Source organism: Papaver somniferum, unplaced genomic scaffold (genome assembly GCF_003573695.1).
Source record: "Papaver somniferum cultivar HN1 unplaced genomic scaffold, ASM357369v1 unplaced-scaffold_132, whole genome shotgun sequence".
NCBI classification, from domain to species: domain Eukaryota; kingdom Viridiplantae; phylum Streptophyta; class Magnoliopsida; order Ranunculales; family Papaveraceae; genus Papaver; species Papaver somniferum.
Genome location: NW_020622381.1, coordinates 673,731 through 696,434, shown reverse-complemented (window position 1 = coordinate 696,434; position 22,704 = coordinate 673,731). Strand labels below are relative to the sequence as shown.

The following is a 22,704-nucleotide window of genomic DNA, read 5'->3' as shown; positions in this document are numbered from 1 at the left end:
GGGAATTTAGTATGCATACCCGTATGCGTAATGATTCAATAGTTGAAGTCCGGGAACTATAGTATGCATACCCGTATGCGTACTGATTTCAAGTGAGTTTGTTCATGAACAACAGTATGCGTACCCGTTTGCATACTGCCGAACAAGACCAAGTCCGGAAACTTAGGTATGTATACCCGTTTGCATACTTGAGTGGGTTAAGTTCTAAAATCGATTAAGTATGTTTACATACTCATAAACAAATACATTTATATAATAAAGAATGCAATCTTTGCAAACTGTGGCTATAATGTTCATGAATTGATTCTAGTGAATCAAAACTGAAAAGGCGAGGGTACCCAAATATACCTCAAGCTAAAACTTTTTCTACCTATCAGTCCTTTCTCCGAAAGTGATTGTCTATGGACTTAGTCGAGACAATGCAACTAATCGGTTCACACTTCGTGTGATCATCTATGGATACGAGATCGAGAGAATACAACAACGAAGTTTGTTTACTTGATAAAAAGGTTCGGACTTAACCAAACACAATAGGATTGCTTATCAAGTAAATAGGAATTAACGTTTGTGTAATTTACTTTAATTATAATAAAAAATTATAATACGGAAATATAAAGTAAATGACACAACAACATTTTGTTAACGAGGAAACCGCAAATGCAGAAAAACCTCGGGACCTTGTCCAGAATTGAATACTCTCAGGATTAAGCCGCTACACAAAATTAGACCTAACTTCGTATAGTTGAGACCAAGCAACTAAACGTATAGTTCACCTAGTTCCGTATGTATTCCCACGCCTCCAACTTATGAATAAATCACGTACTTGGAACAATTCCTTTGGTTCGTATTCCAAACAGTAAAGGAACAACAAATTTGTTTGGTATCTACTCTATTCAACCAAGTGATGTGAGTCGGACAAAGGCTCTTCTGTTTATCTTAACATAAACTCCTTCGTCAGGTTCTTAGATATATCTTATGTTCAATCACCAAAGGTAATTGTTAATATTTTGCAAGCGATACTTTTAATCACAAAGAATTGTATTGATGCCGATCTACACAACTACTCAGTCCAATCTTCCACAAGGATAAACCGATTATAGTTGGATCCTCTTATACCGAAACAAGTATTATGCACACCAAAGATTATGAACCCCAAATCAGAAATCTTTAATATCTTCTTTGTCTTCAAATCTTCTTAGATCTTCAATAAACACCTGCACACAAAAACTTGAATCTCTTGTGATCAATCACGCACGGAACGGAGTCTGTTAACAATGGATTATCACAAGATCGTCTTTAGCTCTAACAACAGTCTAAAGATCCCTGTCGAAACTTCGATCTAGTTTGAGTGAATCTTATATCAGAAAAGAAGATTCTCAAGCATAAACAAACTAGGTGCAATCAAAGTTCAACCACCGTTAGTCAATCAAATCAATCGAAAACACAAGATAAACCGCAATTATCTAGTTTCCCACCAACGGTACTCGTAGAGCTTCTCAATCCCAAAGAAGACTTTAAACTGAGCGGCCGTAAGACATTTCACCTAATTAGGTTACTCTCCTCTCCGAATAGGCGGCTACACCAGTAACAACACAACCGAGGAAGTTTGTTGTCACGAAGGATTAGTTTGCTAGAAATGCAAACTTCAAGTATTTATAGACAAGGAAGTTTGGACACCAAGGAATTTCCAAAGCCGAAAATATTCTCAAAGATATTCAATATATTCCAAATTCAGTTTTCATAATTCCTGGAAATGCTCTGTCCAAAATAATGACCGAAAATCTCTTTGAAAAATCTCAACTAGTAAATGCACATTACTAATTCTCATTTTCCTAAAATAAAATTAACAACCTTAATTAAAAGATTCTTAACTTATTTATATATTTGTGAAAAATACTATAACCCCCTACTATATGGGTTGAATATAGAGAAGCCCCACAAAATGGATCCTTCTCTATCAACTCCATTATTTCACATTTTGATATTTCTAGGCCCATAACTTTAAAATTTAGGGCCTGTAAATAAAAAATTTACTTCATAATACCAAAACAGCCCTTTAGTATATATAGTTATAAAATTAGGCGTAGATTTCATTTTTGGTTTCATTTTCTTTTTCAGTTTCTCTCTCTAATTTTCTTTAACTCTCTCTCTCGGATGAAGAACCAGTCCGTGAAACAATTTCTAATCGAAATTCTCAATGAAAAAATGATTTCGAAACCTAGATCTAAGATTTACAAACAAATATCCTGATTATCCAAACAAAAATTCTACATCAACATCACTTTCTCTCTCTGGTTTTTGCTCTGAAGAGTATTAGGGTTTTCAGTTTCAGATCGTCAACGTCGTAGTTTAACGGAGAAGAAGAAAACGAGTTTAGCTTCATCGATTTTAGATGACGATGCTTATGGATCTCCGTTGATGATTTCGATTGAATAGCTCAATGAACTAATCAATTGAAATAAATAGATTTGATCTACGTCGATTAAATATGGATTTTTCAATTGATTCGAAGATATCTCAGGAATTGATTTAATCGATTTTTGTTCAATGGATTTATAGATCTGAATGATTTGGTTCAAATTTATTTAACAACTGATCATCAATCTACGAATTCTCAATTGATTCTAGTTTGTTGTTTCAAAGCTACTCCATGTTAGGTTTTCTGATTTGAAGTTGTTGTTGTTTCTTTTGATTTCTGAGATCAAGAAGAATCATCACTGTTTCGGAAGAATAGCAACATAATCAAGGTACGATTTTTTTTTTAGTTGTTGTTGTTGTTGTTAGTAATTCTTCTCGATTCTATTTTAGTTTCATTCTCGATTTCAATTTTGATTTAGTTTTATCACAATCTAATTTCCTACGGGAACCAATCTTGATCTGTTTTTGATAATTTAATTTTTGTTTTGTTCATTTTGATTAGGTGATTTTCAGTTGAGTTGAAGAATAATTTAGGAGTATGTGGATTCAATTTTATAAATCAGGTATGTATAGCTGGATTTAGGAGTATGTGTTTTCCTATGAACTCAATTTGTATTTAAGATCTGTCAAAGTGGTTTAATTAGTATTTGATTGAGAGTAATATTTATTTTTGTTTCAATTGATGTTTGTAGTTGGGAGGACTAGCAGTACCTAATCACATGACATGCTATTCTGGTCTTGGTGGTGCACTCAGTTTTATTATGTACAGTTTTTCCTAACCCTTCAACTGTCTTTGAACTAATAGTAGTGGAGAATACAAATTTTTTATCTCCTATGTTTAGTTAATACTGGATGTGGACTTGTAATGCTTTCAATTTGATATAAATATATGTGAAAATCATCGTTGTTTTAGTTGCTAGAAGAAACTACTTCGTGCATCGTTGATTTGCGTATAATATGTTTATATCTGTGATTCATATTCTTAAGAACTGTTGAACAATGCTTGTCAGACGCGGGCTAAGAAATGTTATTTAAGCAATTGTCAAAAGATGTGTAATGTTATTTAAGAAATGTTTTTGTTTCATTGAAAGATTTAGGAGAGAGGTCTGAAATAAAGAAGAAAGTGATATGAAGACACCGATTGGTAAGTTTGATGGAGAATCTGCACAAACAACATAATACGTTGGTCTGTGATCATGGAGTCGGTATGTAACTTCTAGATGTGTAACTTCTAGTTACACAAGTTAAATAAATGTGTAATTTTTAGTTACACATGCTAATCAGATATGTAACTTCTAGTTACACAAGCTAAATAGATGTGTAATTTGTAGTTACACATGTTAATTAGATGTGTAACTTTCACTTACACATACTGATTTTGATGTAGTTTTTTAGAGCAGTTTTATCTTGATTTTGTTATCTTGATTTCAAATTTGTTAACTTTTGCTTGTTGACCAAAATCTGAACTTACTTTTTGTTCTTGAATGATTATTTCAGCTTGTATTTCTAGTTCAACTACTTCATTCCCCTCTTACAATAGTGACGGTGGTGAATCTTACTTGATCTGTTAATGTATTGAACCTTATTCTTTTTATCAGTTCTTCACTGCTTGTTATATTTCATGATTGCAGACCTTTTTTATACAGATAATCAATTTTTGATTGGTGAAAATATGGGATTTTACTTGTATAGTTATCTTTCTTCTGGTCATGCTTTTCCTTTTTTCATATAATGATGTTGCCATGTTTCTTAGATTGTTGAATCAAAGCTTGGATTTTACTTACCATACAGAATCAGCACTGATATTACAATTATGGTCAAATATTTTACTATATAGCAGGGTATACATGTTTGTGCATCGACACGGCGACTGACATGGTAAACACAGGTTCATTAAAGTTAGGGTTAGGTTCATGTTATGAACATTCTTATGTTTTGTGATTTCTCTTGTTAGCTAGTTCGATCTAACTAGGCTGCAAAAATGTCAAAATTATGAAATCGTGCAACTGCTAGTTACACATGCCAATTGGATGTGCAACTGCGAGTTACACATGCCAATTGAATGTTTAACTGCTAGTTACATGTGGTAATTATATGTGTAAAACTTAAGATTTGTATATCTTATGTCATGCATTCATATTTTTTTATGTTATGGTCTGATACCGGAATACCGGTCAGTCTTTCCATGCATAAATATTGATTTATCCATATTTTTACAGGTTACCCTCTCTGAGCAGATGAGTTAGGAGGTATGATTGCGTAAGACTTGAGATGACAGAGAAGAATATGATGATCAATTGGTGTTTTGGATTGGTGTGTCAATCTGCAGGTGTTGATGATTAATATTACCCTCAATTACACTAGATAGATGCATGTGTAACTCTCAATTACACTAGATAGATGCATATGTAACTCTCGATTACACTAGACAGATGCATGTGTAAATTCTAGTTACACATGCTAAAAAATTGTTGTAAATGAATATTGAAGTAATACATGTATTTTTTTTATGTTCTCTTTTTTATGTCTATTTTTTGCATATATATACAAGTGTAACTTTGCATTACACATGCCATAAGGATGTGTAACTTCTGGATATACATGCCATATGCATGTGTAACTTATGTTTACACATTTGCACTGTACTTTAATAATTTCGATCCTAGATTTTATAATTTTGGGCCTAGATTTATATTTTATTTAATTATGGGCTTGACAATATTCATAAGGGTATCAAGGTCTTTTAATAATTCGGGGCATAGATTTAAACTTCTTTTAATTAAGGGCCTCATATTATGGGTTACCCATGGGTGGGGCCTGAGCCTAATTTTCCCTTTATATTTCGATCCTGAGATTTTCTTCCTGTAGCTATTAAGGAATAACTTTGAACAATAAAAGATAAACATTACTGTACGTGTTCAAAGTATGTCGACATCCTTACTTTGTAAGTCCTCTTTCATACTTACAACCTTGAAACCGATTTGCCACACTTCCAAACAATTTTAGAATTGTTTCATCCGACTTTCAAGAACTATGCGATTGAATAGGAAACACTCAATCACAAATCATGGTTTTAACGGTTCTGCCAAAACAAGTTTCGGTTCTACCTCCATGTGAGTACTGTGCATAATCACACTATCTTTCCAAAATTCGGTTGAATAGGTACTAGGATCGGTTCCCCATATATATATGGTATCTAACTTATATGTGTTGCGCATGTCCATAGTATTGGTTCCCCCTTTGCCTAAAAACGTGTTGCACATGTCCATAGGATCGTTTCCCCTTTCTGCTATAAACTTGTTGCACCTCATACAAGGATCGATTCCCCTTTGTGATGTTTTGCACCTCTTCATAGGATCGGTTACCCTTTACCCAGATTCGGTTCAACAAAACACAAAATCGATCATACCATTTCAGGTGATTACTTAAGATTGGTTTCACTAATAAAAGTCATACCAATACATAAGTCAGGCCTTTGTGAATATTTTTACCAAGAACACAAACGAGTCATGAGCGGTTATACTAAATCACACATATTGGATGTTCACAAGATATGCAGTAAATAACAATCCCAATAAACCCTGGCGATTTCCTTTTCGATTCATAAACAAGTTTATGAGCTTACTTTCTTAAAACACATGTAAAACATTGTTTCCTAGGATGAAATCCTCACCTCATACACATACATAATCACAATAGCATTTAAACGATTATGCCGATGTCTTATCTACAAATTTTAATGGTTAAGAAATAAAATTCATATTGTATTCCTTAATACTTGTTTATATAGAGTGTTCATGCTTCGCAGTTTCGTTTTCAACATGCACGACTTGAAAGATACGTTAGGGAATGAAACAGTTCAAGTCAAATATCACTAACCTCAAGTGGAAGAATGATGTTGTCGTTGTAGCTTCTTACTTATTCACTTCTTCAAGTCTTCGCAATACTTGTAATGTCTCATATCCTAATACTTTCAAGCTAACCTATAATAAGTAGACTATAGTACATAATCAAGCGACTCTTAAAATGAGTTTTGATTCACTAAAATATGATAACCAAACTTGACATACCAACACTTGGTGGGTTCAACCGAGCTATGCTCTAACAAAAACCGATTTTGCTTCAATTGTGTCTTATATACCTCTATGAGAATATAAACAATTGAACAACTCTATAACTAGCTTCATTTGAGTCATTTGAACTAGTTGTGATTAAGATGAACAAGGTTTATATGAAAGTGTTCATATGACTAACTTCGGTTAACTGTTGTTGAGCCAACTAAGTGTACACGTTTAGGTACGGTTACCCATATCTAAATAACGGTACATTTCATTTGTGTGTAACAAGCTAACACAATCTAATGGTTGAAAGATATTAGATTGACTCTAATCAGGTTTTCATCTAACGGTGAATATTGAATGCTTTGGTACCAAGGTAACGTTGATTGCAAACCCTGATTTTGAAGACTAGCTATATAAGGGAGAACTCTAGCAACTGGGAAACCTAATCCCCACACATCATGTGTGATACTAGTTGCGACTAGAGTCGATTTTCCTTTAACCTAGGTTTTTCCTAAAACCATTATAGGTTAAAGATTTAAAGATTTCATTGGGATTCTGAAGCCACACCCAACTATTTTCTCTGTAGTTGCGTGTTCTGATCTTACTTTGTTCTATCGTATTGAGTATTATCTTTTACAAGATTTGCTCGAGATTTAATCTCTGATAGGTAAGATATAAAAAGTAATCACAAAGCTCTTTGTCTCATTCTTTGTGATTCCAAAATATCTTGTTCCGCTACCATACGGTTAAGTTATTGTGAGGTGATTGATATTACTAGGATGTTCTTCGGGAATATAAGTCTGGTGTATCAATTGGTTCCTGTTCACCTTGATTTATCAAAATACGGAACAAAAAAACTTGTAGGTATTTCTGTAGGAGACAGATTTATCTATTCAACAGACTTTTCTAGTGTGAGACAGATTTGTTTATCAAGTATTCGACTTTGGGTTGTAGTAACTCTTAGTTGTGGGTGAGATTATCTAAGGGAATCAAGTGTGTAGAGTCCTGCTGGGATTCAGAGACGTAAGGAACGCAACTATACCTTAATCAGTGTGAGATTGGTTAGGGATCAACTACATTCCAGTCTGAATTTAACTTGTAGTAGGCTAGAGTCTGTAGCGGCTTAATACAGTGTGGTGTTCAAATCTGGACTAGGTCCCGGGGTTTTTCTGCATTTGCAGTTTCCTCGTTAATAAAACTTATGGTTTCTGTGTTATTTCTTTTCCGCATTATATTTTCTATATAATTGAAATATCACAGTTTGTGCGTAGTTCAATCAATTTGTAAATCCAACCTTTGGTTGTTGATTGAAATTGATTGACGCTTAGATATTGGTCTTTGGTACCATCCAAGTTATTTCTCATATTAATTCGGCTCACAAATTTTTATCTGTTTGATGGGAGATTGATTTGAGAAAGTGAGATATAACTCTTGGATATATTTTCTTTGATTGAGTCTGACTGTCTAGTTGATTCTCCTGGAATTATACAGATTGCCTAAACGAAATATTGGGTGTGGTTGTTAGACCCCCATTTTTTCGGAATCATTACAAGAACTGATTAATCCGCAAGGTGTTTAATTACAATTAGAGATTTGGAATTTCAACCTTAGAATCATTACGAGAATTGATCAGATCCTTTATGGATTCAGTATACCAAGAATTTTGTTATTTCATACTCAAATCCACCCTTTTTCTCGAAGATCCAGGTGACGAGATTTCTTCATTGACATCATCATCTTCATCAATAACGATGGTTTCATGAAGTCTCTTTGAGATGCCCTCTCTTCAGATGGAAATAGTTGAAGGGATGATATCAACTATATGTACTATTCATGACCAAGAGTTAAAAGAAAATTAGGAAACCAATTACTTCTTCAAAAATGAATCTACTAGGATTTCTTTATTAGATTTGTGAACCGATTAAATTTCTCGGACAGTTCGATGAATAATACAAAAATGCTTTGGGACACAAGTCCCAGCGTAAGACAAATTTATTTCAATAAACTATATCATTGCCACTGCATAAAATTCCTTCGTATATAATTTTAAGTATCAAAACTATGGTTAGATATAATCCACGAACATATTAGCTTGCAAATAAAGTTCTCATGGATCTTGTTCTCATCTCTTGCTTAGGAGTCAGATAGGCAGGGAGAAAACTTAGGAGCATAATATGATCTGGTACCCGCATCGAGTCATCACATTTTGGATGATGATGTGATTCCACCAAGTCAGGAAAACTTGATCAAGTGGCATACATAAAGACGCTATTGAAAAAGCGGGGGTCTAACAACACCACCCAATATTTCGCTTAGCAATCTGTATGGACAAACTCGAATATACTTTTAAGAGAATCAACAAGACTCAATCAATTAAAAGTATATCAACGAGTTTATATCTCTCTCTTGATTTGATTTCCTCAAACAGAAACTGCGAGTACTAATCAAATACAAGGAATAACTTGGATGGTACCAAAGACCAATATCCAAGTGTCAATCAACAACCATTAGGTCGGATTCTCCAATTGATTGATCTAACGCACAACCTGTATTATTTCAATTATAAAGATAAAACAATATAATGCGGAAATTGAAATAACACAGACACCAGAGATTTTGTTAACGAGGAAACCGCAAATGCAGAAAAACCCCGGGACCTAGTCCAGATTGAACACACATTGTATTAAGCCGCTACAGACACTAGCCTACTCCAAGCTAACTTCGGACTGGACTGTAGTTGAACCCCAATCAGTCTTCCACTGATCCAAGGTACAGTTGTACTCCCTATGCCTCTGATCCCAGCAGGATACTTCGCACTTGATTTCCTTAGCTGATCTCACCCACAACTAAGAGTTGCTACGACCCAAAATCGCAGGCTTTGACAATAAACAAATCTGTCTCACACAGACAAGTCTATCAAAGGATCAATCTGTCTCCCACAGAAAAATCCTAAAGTTTTTGTTCCATCTTTTGATAATAATCAAGGTGAACATGAATCAATTGATAATCCGGTCTTATATTCCCGTAGAACAGCCTAGATTAATCAATCACCTCACAACAATCTTAATCGTATGGTAGCGAAACAAGATGTTGTGGAATCACAAACAATGAGACGAAGATTTTTGTGATTACTTTTTATATCTTGCCTATCGGAGATATCAAATCTCAAGCCAATCAATCTGATTGTACTCGTACGATAGAAGATGCAAGATCAGATCACACAACTACGATAAAAGTAGTATCGGTCTGGCTTCACAATCCCAATGAAGTCTTTAAGTCGTTAACCTGGTTTTAGAAGAAGAAACCAAATGTTAAAGGAGAACCGACTCTAGTACGCAAACTAGTATCACACGTAAGGTGTGGGGATTAGTTTTGCACAATACTAGATGTCTCCTTTATATAGTCTTTCAAATCAGGGTTTTGCCTTGGTAACAAAGCAATCAATATTCGCCGTTAGATGAAAACCTAATTTAGATTCAAGCTAATATTTCTCAACTGTTAGATCGAAAACTTAGCTTGTTATACACAAATGAATTGCACGCTTCTAGGTTTGTTAACCGTACCCAAACGTGTACATTGTTGGTTCAACAATAGTTAACCAAAAGGTTAGCCATATGAGAATTCCATATCAACCATGTTCTTCTTCACCATAACTAGTTCAAATGACTCAAATGAACTAGTTAGAGAGTTGTTCAACTGCAAGGAAATCTTATTAACTACACAAGACACAATTGAAGCAAAAATGATTTGATTCACTTGAATTGGTTCATGAACTTTTATAGCCACGGTTTGCAAACTGCATTCCTTAGTCTTTTTAAAGTTTAAGTTCAGAAATCATCTTAAGATATATAACCTTCTTAAGTTCGCACACTAGGTTCGCGGACTTAAGCAACCGGACAGAGTTTACAAACTCCAGCAGAAATTCTCGGGATGAGAACTTCGCCAGTTCGCGGACTGGGTTCGCGGACTTAGCTCACGCAAGTAGTTTGTCAACTCCAGCAGAATTTCTCGGGATGAGAAGTTCGGCAGTTCGCGGACTGAGTTCGCGGACTTGGCGACTATCCATTCTTCCGGTTTCTCTTGATCAACAAAGTTCGCAAACTTTGGTTCAAGGAATAGGATTTATACATAAATGTGTTTGCCACAACAATGCTTATGTCCATCATTGGTTATGTAATCTAAACTCTCATTTCAATCATTGAAACATTCTTAGAGGACATTATACAGTTGTTACACCATTTCTCATCAAAGTAATTTTCAAGACGATTGAAACATATCATGACTTTTGTCACTAGGTAAAGATAAACTTGGTCGAAGCGAAAAGATTACCAACACATATTTCGAGATATAGATAGGCGAGGTATACTCGGCTCGAAATACCAAATGTGCATAATCTAAGTCTATATATATAGCATACGACTTTTTGTCTCAAGAAGTAGGAGATAGAGTAGATAGACTTTTGAGTGACAGATAAGTTCAAGTATTCACATACCTTTTTGTCGAGAAGTTCCACCGGTTCCTTGAGTAGTTCTTCTACTTGTATGATGAATCGCCATAAAGTTCTTGAGCTCAACTACACTTTCTATCCTAGTCCGAGACTTAGCTATAATAAACTAGAAATCAAGACTTATAGTTTTGATCACTAACATTGACAAACATGCTTGAGATAGCAACGCATGCGAGTTCGGTCAATGATGCTCTAACAATCTCCCCCTTGTCAATTTTAGTGACAAAACTATCAATACATATGGAATACAAAAAATATAAAGAAACTTAAAGTTGCTCCTATTCCACATGTTTAATTTCAACATTCCTCGAAATCTTCGTCACTTCCAAGTACTTCAATGATCCCAAAGGTTGTAAGTTTAGCATCACCGTTGTTGAAAATCCGTAGCTATAACAATGCGAAAGCATCGGTCTCGATCATTGTTATACAGTGTCATAGTATTATTACACAGCGTCAAAGTTCAATTGTATCACAACTTCAACAATAATACTATGGTGATATGTATCATTCCCCCTTAGTCAATACTCCATCTCACATGGAAACCACTCCCCCTTACATAATGACCCGAAGACCATATGTATTTGTAGTATGAACTACATATTAATTCTCCCCCTTTTTGTCAATAAAATTGGCAAAGGTACAAGAACGGGATCATAATGAAATTTCCGTAAGAGACATTTCATGACTAAAAAGAAAGAACACACATCATCTTATTTAGATGCAATCATATAGCCGAAGTTAATAGCATTCATCAAGGAGTTTAAAGATACAAGATAACCCCTCTAAAATTCCACAGCCGCACACCCTTCAAGATATGACCATTAAGCACAAGTTCAAAAGAACTCTCCCCCATTTGATGTCATTCCCGAAAGAACAACAAGAGCGATCTTAATTTCAAAAGAAAAGAAGGATTTTATTGGACACCAAAAACCATAAGAATGATTTTTTATATCCAAAAACTCAATCAAATTAATCACAAGTAAAACCCGTGATTAATTTAATCGGTATACGCAATCAAATTTAACACAAAAAGTGATCAATTCAATTGTTTGTGCTCAACATAAGAAAACTCATGGAGACACAAAAATACTCAACTAGATTAATTACAAGAGAACCCATAATTAATATAATTGGAATACACAACCAAACTAATTACGAAAGTAATCAATTTCATTGTCAATTGTTTTGCTCGACATAAGAAAACTTACGGAGCAATAACTAAATAACCAAACAAGATGATTAATTTAGTTCAAAATGCTCAACATAAAGTACCTTACGGAACAACCAACAAAGCTAATAAAAAATAATCAACTTGGTTGTATTGTGCTCAACATAAGACACATTACGGAGCCTCACAGTAATACATACGAATATGGATCAGGGATGATCAATACTGCGGAATACACAAGAATTTATTCTATCTTCAATCATTATTTGCATAACAACAATAATATACATGATCCTTGAAAAAAAAGATTTTAACCTATCTTCCATCAAAATCATTGACAATATAGGCTTAACTTTTGTATTTGTCAAAAGTCCATTCATCCTTTTACCAGTACGTGAATACCGTACACGAACGACTTTACTTTTGACAAAGTATGGGACCTTCAAGTTCACGAACGCAAACATACATATCCCATAACAAGTTTAAATATAACAAATCATAAAGATTAATACTGCAAAAACATCATCCTCCAAATATTTTTAGAATTTAAAACCAATAAACCTAAAAAATAATATAAGAAGATGAAAAATAATAGCTATGTGTAGTCACAATCATTGCTATTCAAAGCACTAGTTATTCTTCCAACTAAACCAAAAAGAAGACATACTAGGCAACAATGTCTTTGAGAAATTCTTTATCATTACCGAACTCCTTGTCGTCAACAGCCATTGGAATATAAGGTTTATGGAGGAAGGAGTCAATACCAACAAACCGTCTTGGCTGATGATGTCGAACCAGGGCTTTCTGAATTTCCAAAGATCTTAAAACACAAGCCTTTATTTCACTAATCTCCTTTCTTACTTCCTTTAACTCATCAAGAACATCGGGAAACTTCTGAGAGTTAGAAGGGACAGCCCTTGACTTTCTTGTATTTCTCCTTTTTCTTTTTAGGAAAGGAGTTACTGGAGATTTATCTTTTTCCTTGATTGATGGCTTAACGATCATGTTGACATCTTTTCCATCCAAAGACATGATGCTTGGAGAACAGTTATAAACAACTGGTTTTTTTGAGTGGAATTCACAATCTCAACAAGCAGTCTTAAGATATAAAGGATATCAGAGAGGAAAAAGGAATGTAGGGTTCGCAACTTTACACAGGTTCATGGACGCCCAATTCTAAACCCTATAAAGAGTAGAATTGTCGATAATAACCCTTTACTTTATTTGATAGACAAGAAACACAAACCTAAGAAAAAAAACTTTTTCTGAAGCCTGAGCAGTACATAATCTCATCTCTTTTGATCAGGCACATGAGATAAGATTTACCAAACAACACAATTAATTTGTGTTGTGGTGAACAACAATTTGTCCACCATTTTCTTCTTGAGAGGAATCCTCTGACTTCTGTCTATCAAAACGATTTGACCATACCTTCTTCTCTAATGGTCTAATTTTGTCTTTGGAAACCAACTTCTTAGTCGAAGATAAAATCATGCATACCTCAGCAGTCTTCTGGGCAAGTTTAAGCTTCCTTGCCAATCGATTTGCTCTTCGTTGAAGTTTGTTGTGGTGCCTCACTTGATGCTTGTACTTGTAACATCTTGATAGTTCATGACCCTTCTGAAAACAAAACGAGCACATCAAACTTGGATAGTATTCAGGCATCTGTGGTGTGAACGCAACTAGACACATAATGGATCCTGAAACATTAAAACCAGCGTTTCCAAAGGATGGGTCAATTGATTCTTCCAGCTTGATTGGATTCTCCTCTTCACCGAAACCATCAAAGTTGATATATGTATTGCTACAATTATCAAAATCAATGTTTTAACATAGAAGACCGACACTTGATTTCCTGTCTTCATCAGAATCATATATCTCAGACATCTCATCAATTGTTACAGCAAGACCTTTGTTCCCAGTGTATTTTCTACGATTTGGGCACTCGTTTGCAAAATGACCAAAACCTTTACACTTAAAGCACTGTGGCATATCCTCGTCATCAGCCTCGTCAGCATCCCTGTTTTTAGGAGGGACGCGATTGTGAGGTTTATCTGATGACCTAGGTTTGTCTCTTGAAAACCGTTTACTTCTCTTCAATAGAAGATCCCTAAATTGTCTTGTGATCAAGGAGACTAATTTGTCAACATCTTCATCCGAAAAATCATCCTCAGACTGATCATCCTCAGAGACATAAACACTTTTACTTTTATCAAGTAATTTAGTGTTCCTCTGCGCTTTAAAGGCAACATCCTTTCCGATTTTGGATGTATGCTCATGATCAAAGATCTTTAGCTTTCCAACCAATGTATTTCTGGAAAGATTATCAAGGTTATTTCCCTCGACGATGGCATGCTTCTTAGACTCGTATCTAGATGGCAGCGATCTGAGAATTTTCATCACAATGTTCTTTCAGGAATAGTCTTACCCAATGCAAACGATGCATTAACAATCTCAGCCACTTTGTGATTAAACTCATCAAACGCATCTTCATCTGCCATACGAAGGTTCTCCCAATCGGAATTAAGGTTTTGAAGCCTAGATTCCTTTTCACTGGAGTTACCTTCGAATACGGTTTCTAAGATATCCCAAGCATCTTTAGACCGAGTGCAATTAGACACATGGTGCTGAAGATTTGGGGTAATGGCATGTATGATAGCATTCAAACCGTCGGAATTTTTCTTTGCAGCATTTATCTCAGCAGGGGTGTATTCACCAATAGGTTTGGGAACGTTTACATCTCCAACTGCCACAACGGGAGCATTATAGCCATTAACAACATATACCCATGATTGAAAATCACGTGCTTGAAGAAAAGCTCGCATAGAAATTTTCCACCATAATTAATTAGAGCCATCGAAGACTGGTGGTACGTTAATAGAGATAGCACCTCTGTCCAAAGAGTCAGATCGCTACAAACATAGACTTGTAAGGTCTTAAACGTGTTTGCCTGCTCTGATACCAATTGAAAAAGCGGGGGTCTAACAACACCACCCAATATTTCACTTAGCAATTGGTATGTACAAACTCGAATATACTTTTAAGAAAATCAACAAGACTCAATCAATTAAAAGTATATCAACGAGTTTATATCTCTCTCTTGATTTGATTTCCTCAAACAGAAACTGCGAGTACTAATCAAATACAAGGAATAACTTGGATGGTACCAAAGACCAATATCCAAGTGTCAATCAATATCAATCAACAACCGTTAGGTCGGATTCTCCAATTGATTGATCTAACGCACAACCTGTATTATTTCAATTATAAAGATAAAACAATATAGTGCGGAAATTGAAATAACACAGACACCAGAAATTTTGTTAACGAGGAAACCGCAAATGCAGAAAAACCCCGGGACCTAGTCCAGATTGAACACACACTGTATTAAGCCGCTACAGACACTAGCCTACTCCAAGCTAACTTCGTACTGGACTGTATTTGAACCCCAATCAGTCTCCCACTGATCCAAGGTACACTTGTACTCCCTACGCCTTTGATCCTAGCAGGATACTGGGCACTTGATTCCCTTAGCTGATCTCACCCACAACTAAGAGTTGCTACGACCCAAAATCGCAGGCTTTGACAATAAACAAATCTGTCTCACACAGACAAGTCTATCAAAGGATCAATCTGTCTCCCACAGAAAAACCCTAAAGTTTTTGTTCCTTCTTTTGATAATAATCAAGGTGAACAGGAACCAATTGATAATCCGGTCTTAGATTCCCAAAGAATAACCTAGATTAATCAATCACCTCACAAGAATCTTAATTGTATGGTAGCGAAACAAGATGTTGTGGAATCACAAACAATGAGACGAAGATTTTTGTGATTACTTTTTATATCTTGCCTATCGGAGATATCAAATCTCAAGCCAATCAATCTGATTGTACTCGTACGATAGAAGATGCAAGATCAGATCACACAACTACGATAAAAGTAGTATCGGTCTGGCTTCACAATCCCAATGAAGTCTTTAAGTCGTTAACCTGGTTTTAGAAGAAGAAAACCAAAGGTTAAAGGAGAACCGACTCTAGTACGCAAACTAGTATCACACGTAAGGTGTGGGGATTAGTTTTGCACAATACTAGATGTCTCCTTTATATAGTCTTTCAAATCAGGGTTTTGCCTTGGTACAAAGTAATCAATATTCACCATTAGATGAAAACCTGATTTAGATTCAAGCTAATATTTCTCAACCGTTAGATCGAAAACTTAGCTTGTTATACACAAATGAACTGCACACATTACACCATATGGACTGTTTTGAGACACTTATTTCCGTTATTATTAATTTAAAGGACAATATAGGTGTCTCGGAACGGTTTGAGACACTTAAAGAGACACTTATAAGTGTCTCTTAATTAAATAAAGCGACCATTTTGTGAGTCTCTTAAATTAGTTAGCGACACTTTTTATTGCGACGGATTAATTAATTAAGAGACATTTATTCGTGTAGCCTTAGTTTCAAAGGCAACACCTAGATATGTGTCTCAAAATATTTTGCCACATAGATTTTTCTTTAATTCACTTATATGCGTCTCAAAATTAAATTATCTAATACTTATTTTTCAATTTCAAATTCCTAAAATTAAAATTCCTGCACCTACACATTTCATTTTCTGCACCTGGATACAAGCACCTATCCAGCCATTTCATTTTCCATCAAATATCAGAGCACAATTTATACATGATCAATCTCACATCAATTACATATATGTAAGATACTCAAAATTCTACAAAAAATATCTACTTCTATAATTGCAAGTCTCTCTCTACAATGTTAGATCAAAGTTGAGCATATTTTGGTATTATTCTAAACTTGTTGAACCTAATATCACAACAGGACTTCATCTACATTATACAGGAAATTAAGAAAGGAATTACCTACAACTTGTTGAATCCCAGCTCTAGGGAACATCACACCTATATCCTTTACATTTTGTTTGTAACCTGAAGAAAACAAAATCAAATGAGAAGACGTGAACACATGAGTGACAACCTTGATGTATATCTTCAGTCGATCACTTTAAGATCAGACCGGGACAAGTATCAAATGTAGAGGCACCTTATATAATGTCTCTCAAATTCTATTTAAAACCATAACTTATAACTCATGTGCCAAGAATTTACTGTTATCCGACTTCTTACCTAACTACTTCTTTGGCGATAGACCCAATAACAAGTTCATTCACAGGTCATCTGCGTAACACACCAAACACAGAACAATGTTCAAAACCAAAGCCAACAACAATGACAATAATAACAATGATTGCAACATTACCAATTTGGTAACTCTATGAACCAAAACATATCAATAGCATTATGGTTTTTCAACTTACACATGATTGTGAGTTCAACAAAGGAAAACTGAGCTTCTGCTTCCTCGAGACTGAAAAAGAAACATCATTTATATTAATAAATGAGAAACGAAAGTAATAACACTCAGAACAGCTCTAACAGTGACTACCTGTCCAAGCATATGGGATCTCCTAAGAGTCATTCCAAGAACTTAAGCTTCTTATAGTATATGATCCATTCCTGCAGTCACCCAACATATTAATTAAAACTTAACCATGACCATCTCATTCAGAGCCATCCATCATGCAATACACATATATTTCAACTCGTGCACTATATCATGTGAATACCAAACGCCGTCTACATGTATCAAATATAGTTCCTGCCATAAACATAAAACAACTTTGATTATAATAGAAAATTAAAGTTCAAGACTATAGCTTCCGTTGTGTAGGATAGAATTGGAGAAATCAGACTACAAGAACAAAAGTGTAGGATAGAATTGGACCTGAAAAATACCACTGTGAGCAGCTCTCCTTAATGTCCACCAACCAGCTGAATTAAGTAAAAAAAGATGCAAAGCAAAGTAGTTAATACTGAGTAAAAATAAATCCTTTTCCCTCCTCCTTTATCCGGGCTTGGGACAAGCATTGGCGGAGTTAAAAAGGTTTTGCTCAAACACCAAATTAATTAGATACATTATATTGAGTAAATATAGGCAGTTACAGACCCCAAAAAAACCTATCCTCGTTGTGCTAGACAACACAACTAAGGCTGAAACAAACAAAAAAGGAAACTAACAAGCAAATTCTTAGATGCAACAAGTGGAATTTGCCATGTGCTAGTGTCGAACCTGTCCTTGCTGCACAAAAGTAACAAATATAGCCGAAATAACAAAAAAGAACAAAAAAAGAAAGAAGGAAATACTAATGTTCAGTGTCAACTGGGTGTTGCTATGCTTGTGTTGAACCTATCACTATTGAGCAAAAGAACACAAAAAGGAAACAAACTAGGAATATATTACTTCCTGATTGGCATCGGTTGCAACCTATCTGCAGACCAGATCACCCAAGCAGGCATTTCTAGGTCCCTCAAATGCACCCATCCATTTCCTTGTGGTGCATCCCATACTAACGCAGATTGATCATGCACTTCCTCGATAAGGACCCTCTTTTCTGTTGGAATCACCTTTCTAGAATGACAAACATCGCCGCCAGCGATACACCCTGATGCAACAACTTTTCCTTTATTATCTATCATTTCAACTTGCAAGGAAGGAGTCTCATTAATTAAACTATCGGCATGATCCAGGCTATCATCATTTGGGTGACCAAAGAGAGAATTTGACTCTTTTTCTGGGCTGGGAGTGCCTACACGAGCTGATGATGTAGGTTCCTTGCGTTTCAGGCAGTTCAAAATCTCCTAATAACAAGAATAGGTAAAATCATTATATATTAAATGCTGAAGTTGGATATGCTACTTCACGAACAACAAGTTAAAATTTACCTTCACTGCGCTGCCCAAGGACCCCAATTCACCTTCAATTTTGCTTAGTTTAAGTGCATTTTCGTCATCTCTTTGCTGAAGGGCAGCAGCTCCAATTGCTGCCATTTCAACTTGCTTCTTTGACATATGAGATGAGTAGCCACGAATACCACCATTTTTGTTTTTTTCCAAACACCTCCTCAAGTTCATCTGAAATCACATTGCTAGTGCTGGGATGCTTTCCTTTTGCTTTGTTCCTTTCATAAACCTCACTTTGTTCTGCATTTTCACATACTCTCAACATTATATTAGAATAAAGATCAAAAAGACCCAAAATAGTAGGTGTTAGTAACTCACATAGCTTTCAACTGCACTAGGATGGACACTCCCGTCACGTCTTACATGTTCGTATAACCATTTCTCTGTAGTAGAAGGTGGTACCACTTCTTCGCCGGGTTCATCCTACAAATACAGACATGTGGTTATCTACTAATACTAGTAATTGAAGATAAACAGCAAAGATCAGGAACATGAGTACTTACTAACTTATGCTTCTTGTTATGGTATGTGCATCTCCCAAGTGTGTGGTGGACAGTTTGCATTGATTTGCTCTCTGCATTCACCTTATTCTTTGCTATCTTTTCAGGATTCTTCTCCATATCAACAAATTCCTCCCAGATATATGGGTCAATCCCAAGTGGAACATCTGCTCTTGCACTTTCCCAGATTTCTGGAGTGAGCTCTGGAAGTGGTTCTTCATCTACCTCATCGGGTATGTCAGCTCCTTCGAGTATGTCAGCTTGTTCCTCACTTACTTCTTGCTCTTTGTTACGAGCAAGAACTCGTTGCTTTAATGCTCTCCTTAACTCATATTTGAATCGCCTGTAAAATGGTGGAAATGATGCTTCAACAGTTTTCCGGCAGGATGCTGGGTCCATATTGAATTCAAACTCACCCTGGTACACACTAAGATCAATAGAGATAGTCACCAATACGATCTAATCTATCTTGCGCATATTCATACAATAATGTAACATAATTTTGTGTTATACCTTCAAAGCAGTCCACACGTCATCTTTAAAATTGTCCGGCACACACCTCCACTCCTTGTGTGATATAGGAACACGACTCCGTATGAGCTCTCCAACCCTAGTAGCGAATCTCCCAGTAGCAATTTTATCTCCTATGACCATGCCAGCAAAATTGACAGTGATAAGGTACTTTAGCTTTATCCCTTTGCTGGCTACGGTTTTCTGGGATGACGTAGTAGCTGAACGAGAAGGATCAGAACCGCTTCGAGTTGGTTCTATTTTACTGCAAAAGAAGAAGTGAAATCTTGGTCGAATGATTAAACAACACATAACATAGTATGTCAATCAATGACCCCTCACCCCAGAAACATAACTGAATATCCATACATATAAGTCATTCTAACAGATCAATAGAGTACAACTTAAAAGTAAAATGACATGCAACATGGAGCAACAAAATAGGTGATAGTACATAAGGCAAGCAAACATGTATAACTCATGTTGCTTGTTGATGTATCTATACAGACCACACAATCATATCAGAATATGAATGACGAAGTACACGAATAACACATGCTCATCCAGATGCCATTCAAATGAACAAAATGATAACAGAACACGAAAACAAAAATGTTACAACAACCAGCAAAACACACATACCCAGCAAATAAGAAAACATCCTTTCTGTGTTAGCTTACGCTGATTGGAATCAAGGAACAACTGGTGATGCTGTCGACATTCTTTTTTACGTGTGAGTGAATATTATTTAGGCGAAAAATGAAAAGAGATCTATGCAACTGAATCAACTTTTTCTTCAGTACCCAGCACAAATTCAATGCTTGGTGACATCATTTCATCTATTAAACTTTTATTATCACTAAATTAAACTCACTTTCTCATTCAGATAACAAATTCTGTTTACCCAATTTGCATACAAAATACGAATTGAATCATTTAGTGGTACCGAAGTCTATCTAATTGAGATTCTATGATGCATGTATGGGTAAGCTAACATGAACTTGTGCATCAAATCTGCTTATAAATATACTCCACAGTGAGAAACCAAATAAGAAAACAGCAAATAGAAATCACTTCATGAAAAGAAAATCAAAACAAATACCCAGTAAAACATGATATAACAATCCTCTAACATGATACGGTAAAACATGAGACAACAACCTTCATGAAAAAAATCATAATCCAGCAAAATTGACAGACCTATACTTCAATGAACCAAAATGTATAGAGAGAAAAACAAACAAGTACTAGATTTAGAAATTATACCTGAATCTTCAAATATTTGTACTTCAATCTTCTTCTGAAAGTGTCAAACACAAATAAAAAAGAAACCAAATTTCTAGGGTTTTACTTATTTCAAAAGGAAAAAAAAATAGGGTTAACAAATCAAAGTTATTTTGATTTCTCTAATTGGGGTTTTTAATACCTTATAGAAATTCTAGGAAATTGATTCCACGAATTCAATCTTCTTCTTCTAAGGGTTAATTTTTTTTTCTGTACTTCTGTAAAGTGGGTTTTCAATCACTTTAGGTTTACAAACTCTAAATCAGTTTCTAGTTTCAATCAATCTAGAGTAGTTGATCTTGGATGTCTCTCAATTTCTCTCTGAATTTTTGGTTCCTCTCTGGGTTTTTTTTGGTTAATAGCAGGAGAGGAAGAGAAAAGAAGTGTAGAGAGAAGAAACCGAAGATAAAAGAAGAAGAAGAAAAAAGAGAAGAAAAGATATAGGAAAAAATTCCTTTTGTCTTAGAAAAATATTTAAGTAGGGAGATATTTTGTTTTGGTCTTAATAATGGGAGGGAATTGGATATAAATGGTGGGAAATTAGAAATAAATGGGGGGGGGGGGGGGGGGGGGGGGGGGAAGTGAATGATTGATGATTGAACTTTAATTCAAATGATTTTGGTGTGAGATAAATGTGAATGGAAAATTGAGGGGGAAATTAATGTGAGAGAAGGAATTTTTGGTGGGAATTTTTGGTTTTGGAGAGAAATAAAATAGAAATTTTAAACTAATAAGAAGAAGAAAAATAAATTAAATATATACTAAAGTTATAAAATTATAAATTTACAAGTGAGTAATATTTCGAGACACGTATGCAATATTTCAAGACACATATAGGAGTAGTTGAAAAATCAGAATTAAAGCAACTCATATATTTGATTTGAGACTCTTATAAGAGTGGAAGCACTAAAGACCTTTATATGTGTCTCGAACCCAAAAATCAATATGTCTCAAATTGGCACATATGGTGTAGTGACGCTTCTAGGTTTGTTAACCGTACCCAAACGTGTACATTATTGGTTCAACAATAGTTAACCAAAAGGTTAGTCACATGAGCATTTCATATCAACCATGTTCTTCTTCACCATAACTAGTTCAAATGACTCAAATGAACTAGTTAGAGAGTTGTTCAATTGCAAGGAAATCTTATGTAACTACACAAGACACAATTGAAGCAAAGATAATTTGATTCACTTGAATCGATTCATGAACTTTTATAGCCACGGTTTGCAAACTGCATTCCTTAGTCTTTTTAAAGTTTAAGTTCAGAAATCATCTTCAGATATATAACCTTCTTAAGTTCGCGGACTTAAGCAACCAGACAGAGTTTACAAACTCCAGCAGAAATTCTCGGGATGAGAACTTTGCCGGTTCGCGGACTGGGTTCGCGAACTTAGCTCACGCAAGTAGTTTGTCAACTCTAGCAGAATT

At 35.2% G+C, this 22,704-nt stretch overlaps 1 protein-coding gene across 2 annotated transcripts; it reads right to left on the bottom strand.

The window, feature by feature from the left end:
• Nucleotides 1-18,734: 18,734 nt before the first annotated feature.
• On the bottom strand, nt 18,735-21,672 carry LOC113332982. 2 transcript variants are annotated; one of them, XM_026579466.1, is made up of 7 exons: nt 21,416-21,672; nt 21,256-21,286; nt 19,993-20,254; nt 19,483-19,896; nt 19,298-19,402; nt 18,962-19,219; nt 18,735-18,877 (listed from the first exon to the last, which is right to left on the bottom strand). In XM_026579466.1, the coding sequence occupies exons 3-6, from the start codon at nt 20,131-20,133 to the stop codon at nt 19,157-19,159; spliced, it is 723 nt and encodes a 240-aa protein (XP_026435251.1). In that variant the 5' UTR covers nt 20,134-20,254; nt 21,256-21,286; nt 21,416-21,672; the 3' UTR covers nt 18,735-18,877; nt 18,962-19,156. The 2 variants fall into 2 exon arrangements, with proteins under 2 accessions (XP_026435251.1, XP_026435250.1); XM_026579465.1 differs by having other exon boundaries at nt 21,256-21,672.
• Between the last annotated feature and the right edge of the window lie 1,032 nt (nt 21,673-22,704).

Excerpts from the sequence above, each read along its gene's own strand:
- LOC113332982 (XM_026579465.1), bottom strand. The coding sequence starts at position 20,133 with ATGGTCATAGGAGATAAAATTGCTACTGGGAGATTCGCTACTAGGGTT. Across the intron at positions 19,897-19,992 it reads ACGTGTGGACTGCTTTGAAG|GGTGAGTTTGAATTCAATAT; the intron begins GTATAACACAAA and ends AGTGTGTACCAG. Across the intron at positions 19,220-19,297 it reads CTAGTGCAGTTGAAAGCTAT|AACAAAGTGAGGTTTATGAA; the intron begins GTGAGTTACTAA and ends GTGAAAATGCAG.